General features: G+C 45.7%; 1 protein-coding gene across 5 annotated transcripts in view; it reads left to right on the forward strand.

Annotated features, from left to right (window-relative positions):
- Positions 1–17,774, forward strand: part of ncam1b (neural cell adhesion molecule 1b) — a 41,868-nt gene that overhangs the window by 19,744 nt on the left and 4,350 nt on the right. For 2 of the 5 annotated variants that reach the window (XM_061281561.1, XM_061281563.1), the window contains exons 7-19: positions 106–266; positions 596–738; positions 1,322–1,345; positions 6,539–6,568; positions 9,819–9,969; positions 11,103–11,290; positions 11,596–11,692; positions 11,773–11,943; positions 12,168–12,296; positions 15,057–15,181; positions 15,297–15,477; positions 17,023–17,221; positions 17,497–17,613. In XM_061281561.1, the coding sequence (XP_061137545.1) occupies positions 106–266; positions 596–738; positions 1,322–1,345; positions 6,539–6,568; positions 9,819–9,969; positions 11,103–11,290; positions 11,596–11,692; positions 11,773–11,943; positions 12,168–12,296; positions 15,057–15,181; positions 15,297–15,477; positions 17,023–17,221; positions 17,497–17,613 (1,716 nt within the window). Of the gene's footprint in view, positions 1–105; positions 267–595; positions 739–1,321; positions 1,346–6,538; positions 6,569–9,818; positions 9,970–11,102; positions 11,291–11,595; positions 11,693–11,772; positions 11,944–12,167; positions 12,297–15,056; positions 15,182–15,296; positions 15,478–16,130; positions 16,879–17,022; positions 17,222–17,496; positions 17,614–17,774 lie in introns of those variants that run through there. The other 3 variants (XM_061281562.1, XM_061281565.1, XM_061281566.1) reach the window with 3 other exon arrangements.

Below are 17,774 nucleotides of genomic sequence, written 5' to 3' on the forward strand. Positions count from 1 at the left end.
CCGGGATAAAATAATCTGTGGACAATTTAGTGACAATCATATTGTGCAAGGGTGCTTAAAAATTTAAGGAGTGGATTCATGGAGATTGTTCTTTTTGTGCCTAAGGAACCAGATCCCACTAGAAGCGGGGGAGAAGTACGCCTTCAACGAGGACGGCTCGGAGATGTCCATCATGGACGTTAGCAAGCTAGATGAGGGCGAGTACACCTGCATCGCCAAAAACAAAGCCGGGGAGACGGATCAGGAGCTCAGTCTGAGAGTATTTGGTAAGCTGGCGATATTTAGTTACTATGTGTTCATCCTATGTAGAGTGCAAGGAAAAGATTCCCACGCCTCACAAGCAGCGCTTTAATTGACTTTGCTCCGCTAGCAACATTTTGGCGAAATGTAAACAAATAAAACGGTCGTAATTGCCAGATGAATTAAAGTTCAAAATCCTGACGCGGTTATCCCGCTGCCGGGAGTCGACAGCTTATTACGGTTTAGCTCCGACGCCTCCCCCCCCCCTCGTGCGTCGAGCCTCTCATCCTCCCTTTGAACTCTCATCCCAGATCCGACGCTCTTTTGCATCCACTTTTTGTGTTTTCTTTTACAGTCAAGCCTAAGATCACCTACATTGTCAACCAAAGCACCTCTGAGATGGAGGAACAGGTTATGCTAACGTGCGAAGCCTCGGGGGATCCGACGCCCACCATCAGCTGGAGCTACGGCAACCGGGTATTCACCGACGGCGAGCAGGTAAAGAACTTTGGACTGTGTGTGTCTAAAAAAAAATTAATTTTTATTTCAAGAGATGACTTCATCGTCGGCAGCAGGGGGAAAAACACTCGGTAAAGTTTGCGTGTCGTCCGCCCATTCCTTCAATTTAAGCGTCCGCTTCGAGACGCCTCGCCGAATCTCACGCAATTAGCCGGACAATACGGTATTCAACTTCCGCGGTGATTAGATTCGACTTAAACGTTCCCAAACGTCAAGCCAAATTCCTGCTTCTTAGAGTGTTCGCTACAATGAGTGTTCATTGAGCGTTTTCAATCACATTTTTTTGCTCCGCTCATGCTCGTGATTGAAAGCTTTGCACATTTTTCCGCTGTCAATTGTTTCACTTCGAGGTTATACACGCACACAAAGTGTTTTCGTGAAGTGCAAGCTTCCATTACAATCTTGACCAAATATTCTGCCATCATATTTAACGGTCAACTCATCCCAAAACATTAAACACCTCCTCAAGGGTCTCGCTATGGCTGCCGAGTAATGACGGGGAAAAGGTGGTGGCGGGATTTTGGAGCTGCTCCATTACATGCGCTACATTCTCTCCCTACAGGCGCACCTAAACAGGATCTATCAGGTATGAAATCGGCCTGGCACACAAGTCTACTGTGGTGAAGTGCGCCTCCAGATTTCAGCTCGAATCCAATCAGTACATTTTTAGAAAACCCCAATCACCGTCTGCATGCGTAGTCCGTCAAATAGTCGATCATAGAAGCATGACATCATCGTGGTTTGTCGTCACGTAACCCCCCCCCACTCTACGAAAAAAGTGAAACACCATTTTTTCTGATCACTCCTTGCATCATAGCATGAGGTTGCTTCATTCATGTCCATCTTCATCAAGACCAGACTTTCCAAAAGTCCATCTGTCTTTTGAGACTCAAACGCCCCTCCGCCAATCCGTGGCGGTCTGTTTTCTGATGCTTTCATTTTCACAGCCGGTTTCAAAAGTACAGTGTTTTTACAGCCACCTGTCAGGCTCTCTGTAGGGGGGAGCGAGCACTTGATCATCAAAAATAGATTGCCAGTGGCGAGGCGCGCTTCGAAGGGAACGCTGCCGCCATATGACGCACGTCACGATATGCCTGTTTTCGCTCTGCCCACGACGCAGAGGCGTATTGTCGCACTTTAAACGCTTCGCACCTCCCGTTCGGTCCAGTTAAAGTGACCGGATACCCGAGGCCCTGCCAGGATCTCCATTTTACGGCTTTGAAAACATTTACTGCTACATCGAAGATTAAAATCTGCTTGTGGCCGCCGAGGGAACAAATTTTGAGGGAGCGGGCAGCGAGTCGTTCACGCACAGTGGCGACAGTGTGTGGTTTGCGCATCTCAAAGAAACGATTAGCCGCCCCATGAATGACTCGATTGTTAAGTCGAGTAGCGGGATTGAAACAAAAGAAATCCATCTCCTACATATTTCTTTCTAGTTGGAAATATGGGAGCAGACTGGGGTGAAAAAGAGATGCGCGGGGAAATGGCCGCTAATTGTTTGGTTGTGCCGTGGCGTTCATCTGATGTCCGTCTGTCACGCCATCTGCATTCATCGCAACAGCTGTATTTCATCCAGGATGGCCGCGTCCGATCAAAGCGCTTCCAATTTGGCCGATTTTACAGAGTGTGGCTTGATTGTACTACGCTGAAAAGCCAGCGCATCTGTGCAGTGCGTCGAACACTGAAGCTAGCGTAATTAGCTGCTCGTTTGAAAGCTTTTTTGAAGTCATTCACAGAGGGGAGGACAATATGGAAACCCGAAGATGAGTTGGAGGTTCTACCGCTTTGTCTGCGATGACTGTTGACAAAAAGTGTTGTCGCTGTTATTAGCGGATACAAAGCAAGGCGTTAGCAACATTAGCATCGCGCCGAAATGGAAGGGTTATTAGCGTTAGCAATATTAGCATCACACCAAAATGAAAACGTGGCAAGTGGTGGGCGTTACGGCGCAATATTTTCCCGATACTTTTACCACCATTAGGTGATTTAAAAAAAAAATCGAGTTTCAAGGTTTCAACTATAACCTTTTTCGAAAGCTTCTTTTCCACTGCGTGGCATCAATATTCAAGACATGACTTTATTCTTACACCAGCGAGACACCTTTCACCTCAAAGTGCATCGCTGAACAGGTAACATAAAACTTGCCCTCAGTCTCTGACCCTTTGTTCTCTTGGCCTATCCAGCGCGCCTCTTCACGACACGCTAACATTGTTTCTGCATTAGGAAAACCTTCTAACACAAAGAATGACTTGTCGCGTTAGCCGCCCTTTTCTCAAAGCAGATTAGTCGCTGCCTCGACAATTTAAAGTGAGGATACAAGGCAAGAAATGACAGGCAAAGTAAAAATAAGCTAGCGGTAACGTTAGCTTCCGCTAGCTGTGCTTTAGCTGTGGACGTCGCGGCAATCTGCTGATTCCGGCGGTGCTGTGCAGTGGAAAATCGACATCAATATTTAGACGACAGTTTCCCGCATGATGATTTTGATGCGGGAATCCGAACGGGCCTCCGAAATGAGGCGCATCAATCCAAGTCACAACTATAACAATGAAAACGGGCCACAGGATTTAGAAGACAGAGACGTTTCCCGTCGATAAGGTTTTATGACTACGAGACAACGGTTGTCCGCCCCGCCCCTTTAAGAGTCTGCTCCCGAGGCTGTTCATCTTGCAAGCATATCGATTCTCGTATGAAATTTCTCAGACGGATGGCAAGATGGACGTTGAACATTTGTCTTGTCAGCGGGGCGCGGCGTCTCACGCAAAAGCATCCAGACTGGTTCTAATATATGGAGCGCCAGAGGTCATTTCCCTTCTGGTTAACTCAAAGTGACATAAAACATGCCTTTATTAATTCATTCATATAGTCCTAACTGCTCTGAATGTGGTGAGGAAAGCATTCCCAGTTTGCAGACGGAAACCCGTCGCACACACCCCCCCCCCCCCCGCCCGCACAGTGGCTCTGGTCGTAATGGCGCTTTTGTTACAGGACAAAAACTAAAGCAACTCGAGTTACAGCTGCCGCGCTCTGACAGATTCATTGTTTCCCTCGCTTAAAGACGTCTTTGTCTGGCTTCGCTCGGAGCTTCTCACGGCAGACCACTGTAAAAGTTAGCGCCCAGAAACTTTTTTTTTTTTAAACCGGACTGATACACCACGATAGTCGACGTCTGCATTGTCCGACAACAGATGTGCGAAGCTCAGTCCCTCTGAGGATTACAACGGAGATTACTCGATTACGTAAATTATAATTGTCCGTGTCCGGACCACCTCGGCAGAAGTTTTATCTCTGGAATGGTTGCGTTGTTTATTCACACAGCTACTAACGCTTTCTTTTTGATTTTGAAAATGAATTAAGCGAGCGCAGCTGGATAAAGTTCATGTCGTTTCATTTGTAGTGAAATACTAAATTCACATTTTAACGCAAAGCGATGGAACAATGGGGTATTACTAAAAAGGTTTTCTCTCACATTTGCTCAGTTCAATATCCAGATAGCTAATTAAAGACTCGGCAAGAAAAGGAATTGTTTGGTTGCTAATGAAAGGGTAAAGCCCATTAACACGGGAGCGGTGTCGGGAGGACGAGCTATAATTGCGCAATTGTTGTCTCCTTGGGAAACAAAAAGGCTCCTGGCGGGTCCGAAAGCTGGCTAATGCAAGCTTGTTGCTCCGTCACACCACTCATGAGGCTCCGTGTCAGTCAGAGTTCGTGAAGGCTTTTACACATTTCGAAGAGTTTGTTCTAGGGATTCCGTCGTCACGTCTTAACAACACAGGGAGATAATCCCATTGTTGCTCATTTTATTTTAAACAATCATGCCTCGCACATATGACAGTGATGCAGTGCTTGCGCAGTGCGGTTGCCTCCCGCGCCAACAAGGTGCTGATGTTCCGCACTATTAGGCCGCCCGTTAGATTAGGGCCATAGCTCTTGTGCGGCGGTGACAACGCGGCTAACTGCCGTTTACGCTCATGTAAGACGCTTTGGCTGCCGTCTTATAGCACAGACTGCCAACGACATTCCCATCGCTCATCATCCGACTGCAGCGTTCTAGCTTGAGGCGATGGTTTTCGATTCAACAAAATCAATTTCATGTTAAATAAATGTTTGGTGGCTGCCAGAAATGTTATTCTGGTTCAAACCGCACCGCCACGAACTTGGTTTTACACTGACCAGACCAGAGAAAAGAATCGTATCATTTATAGACGTATTAATTTTTTTGTGGAATTATATTCCTCCCTTAAAGCTAAACGGGATCGTTATGAATACGATGGTTCTGAAAAAGCTAGTCAGAGTGAGAAAGCCAGCCCAATACTTTTGCACAGTTGCAAGTATCGTCTCACCAATCCACCACTTAATCAGACCCGCAGATATATTTATACGGCAGCGAAAATATATTCGTTTCGGGTTAAAAGACTCAGTTCAAGAGTCTTCTACTTCGCCGGACTGCATTAATAATACGCGGCTAATGAAAGATGGACTCGGCTGGTGAGTTCATTGATGCTTTCATTGGCTGTTTTTTTTTTTTTTTCGCCGGCTGTTTCACCTGATGAAAGAGCTGTTTGCCATTCTATTTGTTACGCCTCATCTTCATGCTCTAACACGGCCGACTCCGAGCATGCCTCTTTTTTTTTTTTTTGTCTTGTTGAGTCGTGTCGCCGTCATTTCAAAAATGGACATTGCATGTTGTCCTGGGTAACGCTAAAGTCTTTCTTCCGAGCGGGTTTCATAATATGGATACATTTTAGGCACAATGTATGTAAGCTATTCTTGCTATATTGTTCTTTCCCGAATCCCCCCCCCCCCTTTTTTGACAAATAACCACTTCCCTTAAAAATAAATGTAAAAATGAATTAATTAAAAAATAAATAAATAAAAAACAAAGGAAAGTGCCATTTGGTACTATTTGCGGAAATACAAATAATCAACCATTGAAAATGCAAATGGCTTCGTTTACAGTATAATGCAGCTAAATTAGCAGACATGTTCTCGTGACGAAATAGACAGAATACATGAAAACATGGTAGGCTAACAAATACAAATATAATAGTCCCCTGTCGACAAAAAGAGTTAATGTGTGGTGTAAACATTGTTCCAATCCGCTTACAATTCACTGATGTATTTCCATGGTGAATACAACCGGCGTTGCCAGGATTAACAAAAGTAATGGCCAACATTTGGCCGGTTATATAAAAAAAAAAAAAAAAAACCACACAAATTGGTCCCTAAAGAGAAAGTTTAGGAGGTGGAAAATAATCTATTAGGCTATCAAGTTGCCTTTTGAATGAAAATATTTAGCTGTGGAGAGCCTAAAAAGCCAAAGTAGATTGCTCTGATGACGTCAACGGGTGACCAATCGATCATCTCAGCCATTTTTTCTTTTCTTTTTTAAGCCGCTGCCTCTTGATAAACTCGAGACCTTTTTTTGAAAGCATTCGGGGCTATCTTGACAAAGGTAGACGTGATTCTTAATAAAGCTTAGACAAAGTGTTTTTCCAGAGACAGGACAGGCTGGGGATTACTGAGAAATATTTCAAAACCGAGCTTTTGCTGTCACACAATAGTCGACATCGAGCGTTTTGAACGCAATCCTACTTTCGCTGTCAGGTACAAAAGGTGGAACGAAAAGAAAAAAAGAACGCGCACAGCACTTAAAGCGTTCATGCTGTGTTTAGCACTAAACATTTTTTTTTTTTTACCCCGCATGAGGTTTGCTTTCTAAGAATTACTCTGCTTCTTTTTTGTTGTTGTTGTTTGTTATTCTCTCTGTCCTCTACAGGCATCATGGACTCGTCCCGAGCAGCACAAGGTATTCTAAATGCATGACTTTTGTTTTCTTTTTTTCCTTACAATCATCCATCTCCCATGTCAGGGGAGTCGAATGCGATTACGGATGGAGGCAGAAAAATCCTTCAAATAAAAGTCGGGAAGAAGAGTAGGAGGAGCACAACGGGAGCCATGTAACTTTTTTTTTTTGGGGGGATGAAGTCAGTTTGTACTGGAACCTGTTTTCATGATCAACCCGTTCCAGAACGTCTGAATAAAACCGAATCATATGAAAGCTATATTCTGATTTATAATGTCAATCCAGTTAATGTTAATTTTTCTTTTTTTAGAAAAGCCTCCCGGTCTGCTCAAGAAAACGGTGTAAGACAATCAATTGTCAGGCTTTCAAAAGAAAATCATGGCGGTATAAAAATTAACCACACTTTCTTCTTTATTTAGTAGTTGCGCTGAAACTACTTTAAGCTTGTTAATTGAGTGTGACTGCCAAATGAGCCATCTTTGGCACCAACGAGAGTGTCGTTAAATAGTGTTACTATACAACTGGCTTTTATTTTGAAGGTCTCACTTTTCTGATGTTGATGAATGGACCAAAAGTGGTATTGTTTTGAGTTGCGGAAAGCTTGCATTGTGGAATGTTTTTACAAAAAAAAAAAAAGTCAAATAAAATAAAATATTAAAACATGGCAAGAACCGTGCGGGAAATAAAAAATATTACTAACTCAAACTTATACTTTTTGAGTTTGAATGAGTTTTTAGTTCCCGTCCACAAGGGAGCTTTTTAAAAAGAGTCAATTTGTTTAGCAATTTTTCTCACTCTTACCCCAGATAAGCAGCCCATTTTACCGCTTCCATTATCCCTTTTTTAAATCTTTATCTCATTTCCTCTATCAGTGGTGTTGCGCCACCCTTTACAGCATCCCTGAAATGGGCAATGAGTTTAATTTAGCAAGCAGAATCCACCAACTTTGGCACACGGTCTTATCTCCTCCAGTGCTGTGCCAATATCTTTCCCATCGCGTCATGTTTGCCTCCATGCATCACAGCCAGCAACTGCGAGGTGGAAAAAAAAAAATGCCAAAAGGGAGAGAAGAGAAAAAAAAAAAACTGCCAGCAGCTTCGCCTAATGAGTTGATAAATAGAAGTATGGAACGTATTTATTAATGTGGCAACCACAGGATCTAGCTCCAATTCATCACTACTTTGATTGAATATTAAAAGTTGCAATTCTCCTTTAATATCCAACCTCATTCTGTTTGAATATGAAAACAGATTTCTGCCATTCCGTTTTAATATCCAACCAAAGTAGCGATGACGAACTCACTGCTGTGTTAACATCAGCATCAAATATTGATGTTATTTAGACTCGGAGTGGGGGTGAAGCGTTTGCCGCGTAAGTGGCTGCTTGGGGGCCGACTTTTTCTTTTTTTTTACACAATAAACAAACACGCTGAGAGGGGGACCCAAATCAAATTATGCTCAGGGCCCTGTAAAAGCTTTATCTTACTGCTATTTTTTTGCGGACTGGCGTTTGTTCGGTAATGATCATGTGATGCCCAGAGAGTACTTGATTGAAAAATCAGCTTGAGATCCGAGGCGAGCAAGGAACCTTTGTCATCAAGCCCGGCAATAATTACAAGGTTGGTGGAAGCGAAGTCACGGATGTATGGAAGCTTCTTTTGGACCAGGCAGTGCTTGAAAAATGGGAATTTAACCTTGTTACATGGACAAGACTGTGATTGGTTTACATTAGAGGGCTGGGGAAATGGAAAGTCATCAGCCACAGAATTGGGTGTGTATGTGTGTGGAGACATCCCATAATAGAAGGGAGAAGAGTTATGGGCAGTGAGCAGCGTCGTGTGCGTGCCGAGCATGTTAGCGCCAAATGCGTCAGGCTCGGCGGCAGACAAGCTGCAGAGGGAGAGCTAGCCGCCTTTGCTTCTTACAGTTAAGGTTTGGTGACACGTGACATTTCCCGGAGTGATTTCACGCTTTGACGTTCTTAGCGGTTTTCTGCTTGCTACGCCGTTAAAGTAAAAAAAAAGTGCTGGATCATTTGCTTGTTTATTAGCGATGCTTCAAGCATTGATTGCGAAATGAGAATAGTGGACTGCTAGCTGCTAGGTGGCATTGATTCATTTATTTTTTTGTGTGTGTAAAAAAATATTTTGAGTATTTTTCTCAGAACGTTGTGAGATCAATCAAGAATAATGCTGCGGCTCGGCGCGGGATCAATGATGAGAATTCATATTTAGCAATTATAATATGATCATTCTTCATATTGATGATGATAGTTTCATTAGGTGTGTGAAAATAAATTCTCAAGTATGACTAAAGGCTGGAATCCAGTTCAGGGAAGCTCCGCCCCTTTCCACTATCTCATTGCAACTCTTCTTCCGTAAAACTCAAACGCACACGTCCTATAGAAAATCGATCAAAAGTGGCTCGAGAAAATATTTCCTCAATTTCGACGCGTACGCAGGCCGCGTTGCCAAGCTGCAGAGTCGGAAAGAGAATGTTTTCTGCACGGGGGTCAGAATGAAAGGCCATTGTGTTATATAAGCGTTGCTCCAGTGCCTCTACCCGCCATGCATAATGAATGGCGCAGACATGCGTGCCCTATTCAACGGGAATGCAAACTCGCAGGGGCTCTCTTTTTACATGGCCGCCCAGGCTGCCTCCTCAATCAGCGGGAGTAAAAGCATCCGCGGCATTGCTTTGCCTGCGGCTTGGACTTCGGCCATTCAGAAAAAAAGTATAGGAGACGAGCCGCTTGAGGCGTTTGCTGCAGAAATGAGAAAATCCAGCTCAAAATTAAAGACAGAAAATTTGCATCCTAAATCTATTCATGAAATTCAACAATAGGGATTGGCGGCTGGAGCTCTTTGGAGGTGCGTTTTCAAGTGGCACTTGTTGACCCCCGACGGTGGGGAAGTCAGGTTATCGAGGAAAGCGGGTAGGGGGGAATCATGTCGATAAGTGGCGAGCCCTCCCTCCCTCGCTGAATTTCAATCTAGAGCCCAAATCAAACGACCCCGAACGGAAGTAAACAGTAGCTTAAGGTGACGCTGTCGCAAGTTGCTAAGCGGAAAGAAAGCTCCACGTGGTTCCTCTTGTCATGAATTATTGATCAGCTCCCTGCTCCTGTCAACTGTGCTCTTGCGTTTCCACATCTGTTGCCTTTTTGTTCTTCTTCTGTGTGTCCTGTAATCAAATGCCTTCATGCTCCTCGACATTATGAATAACATGGATGTGTGTTGTTTGCTTCTGTTCAGAGCGAGGACGGCAACGTGGTGGTGCGAAGCGACGCTCGCGTTTCCTCCCTCACGCTAAAGTACGTCAAGTACACGGACGCCGGGCAGTACCTGTGCTCGGCCCGAAGCGCCATCGGGGAAGACGACCAGGTGGCATATCTGGAGGTCCGCTGTAAGTATGTCAATAAAGTTTGCTTTCCATCCCCAATTTGAATTCTTCCGCAGTTAGCAAATATTTGAACGAAACTATTCCTCAGTCAGCCGCTTTGACTGGACTCGGAGGGTTTTAGGGTGGTGCAGCATCAGAAGCCGTAATCCCGCTTCATGTCGGCGGCGCATGACACGAATTTGCAAAATCGGCGGCGCGCTGTCGAAAGCGACGGTAACCTAGCGGACGGGGCTGGAGATATGCGGCCCGTCGCCCTCAGCTCTTCATCTGACAACTCGCTGTGTGGCGGCTTCTCGTTTCCATTACCGCCTGACATTTTTCAACCCTGTCGCAAAAAATGATGAGAATGTCGATGTGTTCGTCTAACGACAGAAGTGTAAACCCCGGTGCATTAACACAAGAACCTTGTGCCTGTGAAAGATGCCATTTTCTTGCCTTTCTTCCTCGTTACTATTCCTTGTAACAAGTCGAAGCAATAACTTGACATCTTGGGACTCGCATCTGGATTGCAAAAGCGCCAACCAGTTCCTTTCACACAGATCCCATCTAAGCAAATAATTACCGCGTGCAACAAGGAAGTTCCGCAAAGTGATAATTAGATGCATTATGACGGTATAAAGTCATTTTTACACAAAAGGTTAGTAGAGAAAAAAAAAAAAGTGAGCCACCGTCCCGCTTAATCGACATCTCATGCCTCGGATGATCCGAAATTTGCAATTTGTTTTGGATTTTTTCAGCGGCAGTGGAAAAAGGTGGCTAGAAAACATAAAGCCACTTATGGGTCAAGCTGCGTTGAAAGCCATTTTCCATCCTTACAATTGATCCCACATCAAATGCCAGTTGGCCTTACATAGACGTCTGATTGCCGTGTGAAAGCACCTTTGCTGGGTTCTGTGTGAAATGTGACTTTTGATGCCAATCATGGAAAATTTCCTTCCAAATCCTTTCTGTTATTCGACAATGCAGTGCACGGATGATTTGGGCATCAAAGACGGCTTCACTTCTACAACCGCGCCGAATGTAACGTGATTAGCCTGTCCGATCCAAGCGAGCTCTTTGGAAACGCAGTCACCGGAAATATTAGCAATAAGCGCAATCATTCCCATCTGCTGAGATTAGCCGTATTTTTCCTCAAGACGCCCCAAAGATCCACGGCGAGGTGGCCGTGTACACCTGGGAGGGCAACGCCGTCAACATCAGCTGCGAGGTGCAAGCTCACCCGAGCCAGGTCACCATAGCTTGGCTCCGGGACGGATTCACGCTGCCAAACGCCAACACCAGCAACGTTAAGATCTACAGATCGCCCTCGGCCAGCTACCTGCAGGTAAGATGGCCGCGCTTGCCAATGGCGCATCTTTGCGGCATCAAGATTTCATGACTTTTCTTTCAGCTTTCCACGGTGAATAATTCACCGGCGAGAAACTCGCGGTAACAAAATAGAAGAGGGTGAAGCCCTGTTCAACACAGGGAATACATTACAGAACCACCTGCTGTAGGTGAAGGGGGTGGAAAAAAACTTATTTGAATAAAAACGGTCCTTATTGCGGTGCCTGCGTTAGATCTGTGCTGGCACATCTGCACGCGTCGCTAAATACGGGCTGGACAATGGCAATTTATCTCCCCCCGCAGGTGACGCCGACCTCCGAGAATGACTTTGGGAGTTACAACTGCACCGCTTCCAACGAGATGGGCACAGAAGCCAAAGAGTTTGTCCTCATCCAAGCCGGTAAGCCTCAGAAAAAGAAAAAAAATCCAATCTAGCGTGTTCTTTTTTTCCCCCACTTCCTGTCTTTCCTTCCACCGTAGAGGTGCCATCGTCGCCCTTCATCAACGAGGTGTCACCTTTCTCCACCACGGCGCTGGTTCGGTTCGAGGAGCCCGAGTCCAGCGGAGGCGTGCCCGTGCTCAAGTACAAAGCGGCGTGGAGGATTCAAGGCAGAGGCAGCTGGTCGCAGAGAATCTTTGAGCTCAAAGATGGTATGATGGAGTGTATTTTTTCTTCCCCCTCCATCTGGCCACATACACAAATAGCAGGTGTTGTTGCTACTCTTGTCCTTTTGCCGTTCTCGCTCCTCGCTCTGTCGACGCCCTTTTGTCCGCACCCAGTCTGGTGGTGTTCCAAATAAATTCCAACAAAAAGCAACTTACATCTACGTCCAAAAGTTACTCTGCTAGCTAACAATACATTTTGATATCGTTAGGCTCCACGGGCGAGGTGACCGTCACAGACCTGAGACCGGACACCAGCTACGAAATCAAGATGTCCGCCATCAACGGGAAAGGGGAAGGCGAAAGCTGCCCGGTGGAGGTTTTCAGGACGCAACCAGTCCGTAAGTTCCCCACACGGCAAACGTCAACTTAGCGAATTCGTTTCAACTAGCCGCGCTGAGACTCCCAAACAATTAGCATTTAGCAACGGCAAGGTGACAGAGCGTTGCTTGAAGGCAAAACAGGCAAACGCCAAAGCAGTCATTCCTTCTCAAGCTCATTTGTGAATGTAATGACCTCCTTTGAAAAAATACACCTTCCTTACAATAATACATCACGGTTAAAGGTCATGATGGTTATTGTTGCGCTAATAAACTCTCAGCTCCCACCGGCCGCTTTTCATCATTACTTTGTAAACACAACTACACTCCGTTTTGAATTAACATTTGCATTTCATTAGGCTCGCACAATGAATGTGACTCGGTCCATATCAATTACAACAAGCGACATTATGTCAGGCTTGATGCTATTATTGAGCAATTAGCCCCCCCTGGTGGCGGGAGATGATACTGAACTAAACGGCGGACTGCATCGTTGAAATGTAATCAACGGAATTACGGCTCGTTTTGTTTTCGGCGCTCGAGCAGTTTGAAGGCTTTACCGAGCCAAATGGGCGATTGTTTTTCTTCTCACTTTCAATTGAAAACAGAAAATAGCGTTTGATTAAAACGAGGTTACAGTTTTCAAGTGTTTTTCACGATAAGCGCGACTCGAGCTCATCTCGACCTTGATCGCCTCATTAAGCCAAATGGGAAAGCGTTTGTGCGGATGATTAATTACCATTGTGTGTTTTTCTTTGTCTTAAGATGACGTTTTTGGTTTGTTATCAGAAGACACAGGTTTGTTTCTGCAGTCAGGATGATTAGAGTAGCTTGTGTCCATTAGTTGCAATCAAATGTCCCAATTAGCCCTGTGTTCGTTTTTGGTAGAGACGCTTTGAAAGCCCCCTTTTACAACGCCTGCAAGAACGTGTCGCTTTGTGTGGCTATTCTTTAAAAACGGCTGATAAAACAAAGCTGATATTATCCAATGTGTAAAAAAAAAAAAGCCAACGTGGATAAAGGCCACCATATCTTCTGATGCGACCATTTTGCAGGATCGCTTTGTAAAAGGAGGCTTCGACCTCATCCCAAAGGTTCTCCCGATAGAGAAATAATAACGACCATCCAATTAGCGCTGTGTGAATTACTAAACGTCGAGAGCTAACGTTCCATTGCAGAAGACAAACATGGCTCCTCTGGGTTCAGCTTTGTGTTGTCGACCGTTTGGATCGCTCCCCACAGCTCATGACTCATCAGTTGCTCTCGAGTGCGCTAGTAGGAGACGTCTGCTGCCCTTTACACGCACACACACACGCACGCACACACACACACTCGAGAGCCATCTGAGCCTCTGATGCCCCGTTCTGAAGTTTTAGCATGCTAGTCCCGTGTGCTATGCTCGATTCCTCCCCCCCTCCCCCTTTCAAACACTCATACATGTGCAACTCATGTGACTGTTATTCTGCTTGCATGGCGCCGTGACGACCGCCTCCCCCCCCCCTCCACTGTGCAGAAGGTAAACTTGACGTTGAGACCGATTGCTTTAATCGGCCGACGCCGCTATTAAACGCCGCATTAATTGCTTCTAAGCGAACCGCAGCAAAGTTGGAGCTAAACGCCATTAATCAATGGGGTAGGCGTCCGTCTTGGCGGGGATTAATGAGAGCCAGAGCCGGTTACCTTGGCGATGTTTATCAGCGGCGCCTGAATTGTGATTGAGAGGCTGCTACCTGTGTGGGATGCAGCGCTATTCGTTTAACGGGTAGATAACAAAATCCTAACACGTCGCTGGGTGACTGGTTTGCATTTCGAAGCTATTTTTCCAATAGAAAATAATGGAAAGTGAATCAATACGTTCCAAACGATCGCCGTGTCAAAAGTTGTCAAAACAGACTATCAATTATTTGCATTTCCAAGTATAAAAAGGTCAAATATTCCCCAAATCTACCGTAATTTTCGAACTATAAGTCGCACCGGAGTATAAGTCGCACCAGCCATAAAATGCCCAAAAAAGTGAAAAAAAAACATATATATGTATATAAGTCGCTCCTGAGTATAAGTCGCCCCCCCACCCAAACTATGAAAAAAAACGCGACTTATAGTCCGAAAATTACGGTAAATCATCACACATCTGTTTGCTTAACAAAAATCAGAGCAAAGACAGAAAAAGTCGTTTTGTTAGACATCTTAGGGCTACTTTTTTCCAGCATTCCACTACAATTAAATCTCTCCCTCCCAAAAAAAACCCACAGCTTCCTTTTCAGAACACTTTGCTCTGGTTCTCAATCAGCAGCTTTTAGTATTCACGCCGAGAGCGCTTACTAACAAAGTCATTGCCTCAGCTCGGACCGAGTCCGAATATAAAGTCTAACCACAATGCGCCTTGCTCCGTTGTGTCTTCTCTTAACACTGGTGCTAAACATGTGGGGATGACAGTTAATGCTACGAGTGCTGCATTTAACCTTCGATATGGAAGTCTCGACGGACGCCGAGGCTGAGTCATCTGGATTCTGTTTGAGTGCCGCCTCGGCCTGAATCGGATGCGCACGCACTGGTGTGTGATTCAGTCAAGAGTGTGACTCCTCCATCTGGAGGCAACGCCACAAAAGGAAAAATGGCCACTGAAGTGAAAAGGACCACGACAACAAAAAGAGCGCAGCGCACGCTTTGTAAAACTTTCCGCCTTCATCTCTAAAGACAACGCTCCTTCAATTACTCGCTGGCCGGGTTTTTTTTTTTTTCTTCATTGAAATGTTGATCGCTGTTGCTCCCTGCCTGTAGGAAATCCGAGTCCTCCCAAACTGGAAGGTGCGCTTCAGCCCATCGGCAACTCCCTGAAAGTCAGCTGGATCAAGCAGGATGACGGCGGATTGCCCATCCTCCATTACCTCGTCCACTTCAAACCGGTGAGAATGGCGAGAATCTTTTCTCAGCCAAACTTGAGACTGACAATCAAAACCTCTGATCAGCTAACCGTAAAATTGGCCAGATTTAAAAAGCCAGACCCCAATGTGCCTTCAGGTCGAGTCGTCCAAGTGGAAACCCGAAATCAGCATGCCCAGCGACAGCGACTACGTGATCCTCAGCGGGCTGGAGTGGGACACGACGTACGACATCTCCGTGGTGGCCGAAAACCAGAAGGGCAAGTCGGAGCGGGCTAGCATATCCATGCGGACGTCCGTCCAGCCGGCCGTCATGCCAGGTAGGCTTCCCTTCCATCCCGCCCGCCGTTCCTGCTCCTGTTCTAACATTCCAACTAAACACAAGCAGACAAGAGGAGCACCACTCAAAGCTCACCATCTAGTTTTACCCTGAACGGTAAAAATGACATCTCAATAGATCTACAGAAGCCCAGGGGGAGGAGGGGGGGGGATCTCAAATAGAGGCGAGGAAAAAATACTTTTCCGGCCGAATTTTCCCAAACGGAAGCTTTGACAGCCGTCGCTAAACGAGCTTGAGTTTGCTCCTGCGCAAGCGGGCCAGGCGACTCCTTGAATAATTTTCATTTTCCTCAGTCTAACAGCGGAACCAAGTGGGACAGTTTGTGCTATATAACAGCTGACTAACCAGTCGGTCCAAACCGAAGCTTGCCCGTGCCCCGCCCCTCCGACGCCATCTCGTCCATTCATCTTCCCTGCTTCTCACTTCAATGCGTTGCTTTTTTTTCCTCCCCCTCTCTTTTCTTTGACGTTTTCACCTTTTGTTTTACTCAGATGACATATTTTCACTTTCTCTCTTCCTCTTCCCCCCCCCCCCCCAACCCTTCTCTTTTTCCCACCCTCATCCTCCTTTTTTTCTCCCACACTCCAACGTTCCTGATCTCCGGCCCGCTTCGGGACGTTGTCATCATCCCAGCTACTCAGGGCTCTCCGTCCGTGACGTGCTGTGCCGTCTCACTCATCCTGTCCCTCATCACCGCATCGCTGCTCTCGTAGTTTCCACGGTGGCGGCGGCTTGTATTTTGGAAAAACTGTGACGGACCAGCATGTGTGTGTGCGCGTGTGTGTGGTACTCGCAACACAAACCGAACCAAAGGCAGCGGAATCCCCCCCCGCGTCAGACGACATCGATGTGTGACAGTTGTCAGCAAGAAACTGAAATGTGAATGCCGAGCGACTGCTCAAGCGTTTGTGTACATAAGATGTAAAGACCGACTTAACCTTTACGCCGACAACACAAAAAAACAGCTAACGGGAAATTTGTGCGCACACGGCGTATTACAACGAGTCGTGCCGTCACGGGACACGTCTTAAGCGTGGCGACGTGTTTTTGAACCAGCTAACTATGTTAACTGAAAGGTGCTTGTTTTTTTTTTTTTTCCTCCTTCTCCCCCACACAGAATCGCACGCCTGTCTTAACAGTGCCATTCACACTTGACATTAAAAAAAGCAAATATAAACCACACAAACGCTATATATTGTGTAACACTGTTGTGATCTGAGCTTAATTTACTCACAAATGTGCTTACACTGTGTGTGGGGGTTCATTAAAAAACAAATATTTTGGGGGACCAATTGTGGTTTTACATCGACTTGACTGTAAAGAGTGAGATCAATATTTTAAAAACGCTAACATCAAATAAATACATACGTTGAATATGTGATTGAGGGCTGCTTAGCTTCAAGCGTTTATATAAAACATCATGAAGGGCAGGTGAGTGAGTCGTTTCTTCGAAATATTTGGCAGATTTATTTATGGATTCACGCACTCACCCGTTGCTCGCCCCCTGCTGTGTTGGCCGCGTCAGATTTGGATGAAGACGCGGCGTTCCCCATGGGGATCATGTTGTGGGCGGGCATCCTGGTGGTGGCGTTCATCCTGCTGCTCCTGGCCGTGGACGTCACGTGTTACTTTGTCAACAAGTGCGGCCTCATCATGTGCCTGTGCGGAAAGTCGGCCTCCGGCACCAAAGGCAAAGACCTGGAGGAGGGCAAGGCAGCATTCATGTAAGTTCACGGCGGACATTTTGAAAGTACCTCATTCAAACGTGACATTTTAAAAGCAGTATGTCTTAACAGGTTCATTCAAAATTGGTCATTTAATTCATCCTTGTTTTATTTATGTTCCTGACTCGAGCTGGTATTGGAGTTTTCGGTTCCTGTTTTATGATGTGTACTTTTGCTGCCCCCAAGTGGCCAAAAGGGGTGTCACAGTCTAGGACAGTCACATTTTATAGAACGTCACAAGTATAAAGATTGATTTTTTTTTCCCCCATCCGCAGGAAAGACGAGTCCAAAGAGCCCATCGTGGAGGTCCGCACGGAGGATGAGTGCACAGCCAATCACAACGCGGCAGGCCCAACAGAACCCAACGAAACCACACCCCTCACCGAGCCAGAGTGAGTAGAACTGACAGCAGCACAGACTATTTTTTTCCCTTTTTTTTTTTTGCTTCTCTTGACAATTCTTATCAGCTGCCGTACTTTGCACTCCACTTCCAAGAATTCACTTTCCACCTCTCACCAGGACAAAATTCGACCTGCTTCTATGCACATCTTTT

Source organism: Syngnathus typhle, linkage group LG6 (assembly GCF_033458585.1).
Source record: "Syngnathus typhle isolate RoL2023-S1 ecotype Sweden linkage group LG6, RoL_Styp_1.0, whole genome shotgun sequence".
Taxonomy (NCBI): Eukaryota; Metazoa; Chordata; class Actinopteri; order Syngnathiformes; family Syngnathidae; genus Syngnathus; species Syngnathus typhle.